This window comes from Triticum aestivum, chromosome 1A (assembly GCF_018294505.1).
Source record: "Triticum aestivum cultivar Chinese Spring chromosome 1A, IWGSC CS RefSeq v2.1, whole genome shotgun sequence".
Classification (NCBI taxonomy): domain Eukaryota; kingdom Viridiplantae; phylum Streptophyta; class Magnoliopsida; order Poales; family Poaceae; genus Triticum; species Triticum aestivum.
In genome coordinates this window covers 328,856,292-328,859,372 of record NC_057794.1, presented here as the reverse complement: position 1 = coordinate 328,859,372, position 3,081 = coordinate 328,856,292, and the positions used below count along the sequence as shown (strand labels likewise).

Sequence of the window (3,081 nt, the reverse complement as noted above, 5' to 3'; positions counted from 1 at the left end):
TGGGATGCTCGCCTCGCTCGTATCCTGTGCGAGCGCACGTGGCCAGTCCTCCTCCACACAACGATACAAGGTGGGCTGCCTCCATCCGGCCCAAACTGGCACCCAACAGCCCAATAGGCTCTCAGCTGGGCCAAATCGTGGAGAGAAGCTAGGAACATCGCCGAACGAATGGAATCGCCATGTGAAGTTCGAAGCAAGCTCCAGAAGCTGATTTTGTGGAGTTTGAGAAGCTCAGAGAGGTTCAGAATAGGCAAATAGTCCATATTAAAATTTCTAAAAAAAACTTATATTTAACAATGGAGGGAGCATAAAGGAAAGCACTCCCAACAGATCCATTTCCTTAGGCCCATCTCAAGAAAATTGCGCGTATACATACAACTTTTCGTAATTCTCAAAAGATGTATTAGAGTTTTTTATAAATCTTGAACCAACGGATGCACTTCTTAGAATGACATCATAGCTGACTTCGCTGACAAGTCGGATGCATACTCATTTGGGGCATTTCAAATGATGCAATTGTTTGAAAAAAAAGAGTTTATCATTTGCTTCAAATTTTAAGGTGAGGTGGGTGTTTGGCGGGGGATTACATCGTGGCGGTCCGTGGGGAAGTATGGTGTGAAGGAGAGAGGACACTATGACGAAGGTTAGTTGGGCGTCATCCGGTTTTCAAGGAGAGGGCTCCAGTGAGAAATGTCCAGCTACAGCGGAAAACAGAGTAGGAAGGAGAGGGTCCAACAGGAAAAGAGAAGGGCGCCGTGGGGTGGGTTTTTTGTGTTGGGACCATGTGTTAAAGATAATATGCATGGCCGATAGTCCGGACAATCACATTTCTATCACACATATGAGCTAGATTTGGGGGAGTCCGGACTGTCCAGACGGTTCAATTTTAGAAAGCCGGACGCCCGTTTGATGTCCGAACACAAATGGACATATGAGAGAGAAATGAGTTTCAGTGATTCATTTATATATATATCGTAGCTCGTAGTAACGCACATGCGTTGTACTAGTACTCTAAATGTTATTGAGTGACATTTTCTTCATGTTATGCTTTTGTCATCGTGTCAAAAAATAATACACCTTATATAAAGAACAAAAATCCAAGACCTACGAGTCTATATAACTCTTACATTACACATAAGTTTTCTTTTCTTAATAATCTCTCCCCCTGAATTTTAAGGTGGGGCAAATCCCCCAACTAATGATAGTCCTCCAAATCAGCCCCGACGTAACATACGTAGAGAACATCATGTAGATGTAACATTGCTCTATGTAAAAACAGTTGGAGTACGATAATCCTATATCCAGTAGAGCTACGAAAGGTTTTACATAATCTTTCTAAATACTTGTCGGCCCCCTTGAATTTCAGGTGTGTGGGGCCCCTTTCTCCTCCTTCCCCAATGAAGATTAGCCACGTTGCTAATCACGTAAAGCATGTAACTATCACTATGTAGGTGTAGCATTACCCGTTGGAGTATGTCGGTTCTCTTAAGCATGGATTAATAATAGGATTAGTTAAATCCTAACGCTTCTCACATTCTCTTCCTCTCATGTGAAATTGTGAAGCAACGAATTCAGAGAGATGAGTAGAGTGGATTAACGGTATATATTTTCTGAGGGTTAGCTAGGCGCTTAGGTGAACGCCGAACGCATTCGACACCGAACGCACATGTTACGCCCCCTCAAAAACTGAACATTCTCCACTGTGCTTGGTGACCTACCCAACCAAACCAAAGCATCCACCATTACCGTTAGCTAGCTAGCTCAACTCCCCGTCACCTACCCGGCCACTCCGCTCTCCCTATAAACACCCCCCGTGCGAACCTCACTTGCATCTCACCACACAAGCAGTACACACACACAAGCTAGCCACAGCTCGACCAGCACGTTTCAGCTAGCAAAGCCAGGAGAGTCAACAGCGAAGATGGCCTCCCTCACCGTCTCGCAGACGACACCGGCGGCCGGCAACGCCAACAAGCAGCGCGAGGGCGCGGAGATCATCACAGGCGCCGAGGCGTGCTACGAGCACTCCAAGGAGCTCCTCAAGGGGCTGGGGTTCCCGGGCGGGGTGATGCCGCTGCGCGGGCTGGACGAGTGCGGGCTGGTGCGGGAGACCGGCTACGTGTGGATGCGGCAGGGGAAGCCCTACGAGCACCACTTCCGCGCCACGGGCACCCGGGTGCGCTACGACGCCGAGGTGACGGCGTACGTGGAGGAAGGGCGGATGAAGCGGATGACCGGGGTCCGGAGCAAGCAGATGATGCTCTGGGTGCCCATCGTCGAGATGAGCCTCGACGGCGCCGACAAGGTCTACTTCAAGTCCAACGTCGGCATCGGTCGCTCCTTCCCCGCCGCCGCCTTCGCCGACGAGGACGACCCTGCTGCCGCCGCCGCCACCGAGGCCAACGACAAGCAGTGATCGATCGACGTCCCGGCGTTCATACTATGGTTTGTGCTGGTGCCTATAGTACCTGTCTGTGATACGACTATACGAGTGATCTGCGGTGCACTCATTGGCATGAGTACGTACGTGTGGTGCGTCTCGTGCGTGGAGTATCTTTTTATTTTGCGAGTTTGCTTCCATTAATTTTTATTACCAACGATGTAATGCTACGTGAATATTCAATAATCGATCAAGTCTTTGTTACCCCTTTTGTTACACAAGAGCAAGGTGTTGGGCGTTGTCCCGATCGAGTAGAGTGGTTGAGCTACCGCATTGGCGCTACTATCCGTCTATCTTATCCTCCTCCCGATCTGTCGCGTCATAATTACTCGTAATGAAGGGACGCACTGTGCCGTCGTCTTCAACTAGCAAGTTATGGTGCCAAGTCGCTTTCGGAATTGATGATGGTTCCACAAATAGGAATCTCTAACAGCTACACAATACCCCGGTGTTTCTTTACTTTGGGGCACTATAAATTCAGAATAGCTAATCGCATCTAATTGTACTCACATTTAAGTTGTTGACCGTTTGATCTGTTGATGTTGTAAGCCTCGTGCAACTTGCGATTGACATCGTTTCTGCATTGCGCTTCGTCGTGGTCATTGTTTTGAACCGTTCTTTTTTCTTTTCTCTGTCAGCTG

At 48.4% G+C, this 3,081-nt stretch overlaps 1 protein-coding gene across 1 annotated transcript; it reads left to right on the top strand.

Moving 5' to 3' along the window:
- The first annotated feature begins 1,815 nt into the window (after positions 1-1,815).
- LOC123048833 (uncharacterized) lies at positions 1,816-2,644 on the top strand. Its single transcript, XM_044471861.1, has one exon. The coding sequence runs from the start codon at positions 1,922-1,924 to the stop codon at positions 2,414-2,416; it is 495 nt and encodes a 164-aa protein (XP_044327796.1). The 5' UTR covers positions 1,816-1,921; the 3' UTR covers positions 2,417-2,644.
- Positions 2,645-3,081: the final 437 nt, after the last annotated feature.

What these genes read in the sequence shown, in the direction of transcription:
- LOC123048833 (XM_044471861.1), top strand. Translation starts at nt 1,922, where the DNA reads ATGGCCTCCCTCACCGTCTCGCAGACGACACCGGCGGCCGGCAACGCC.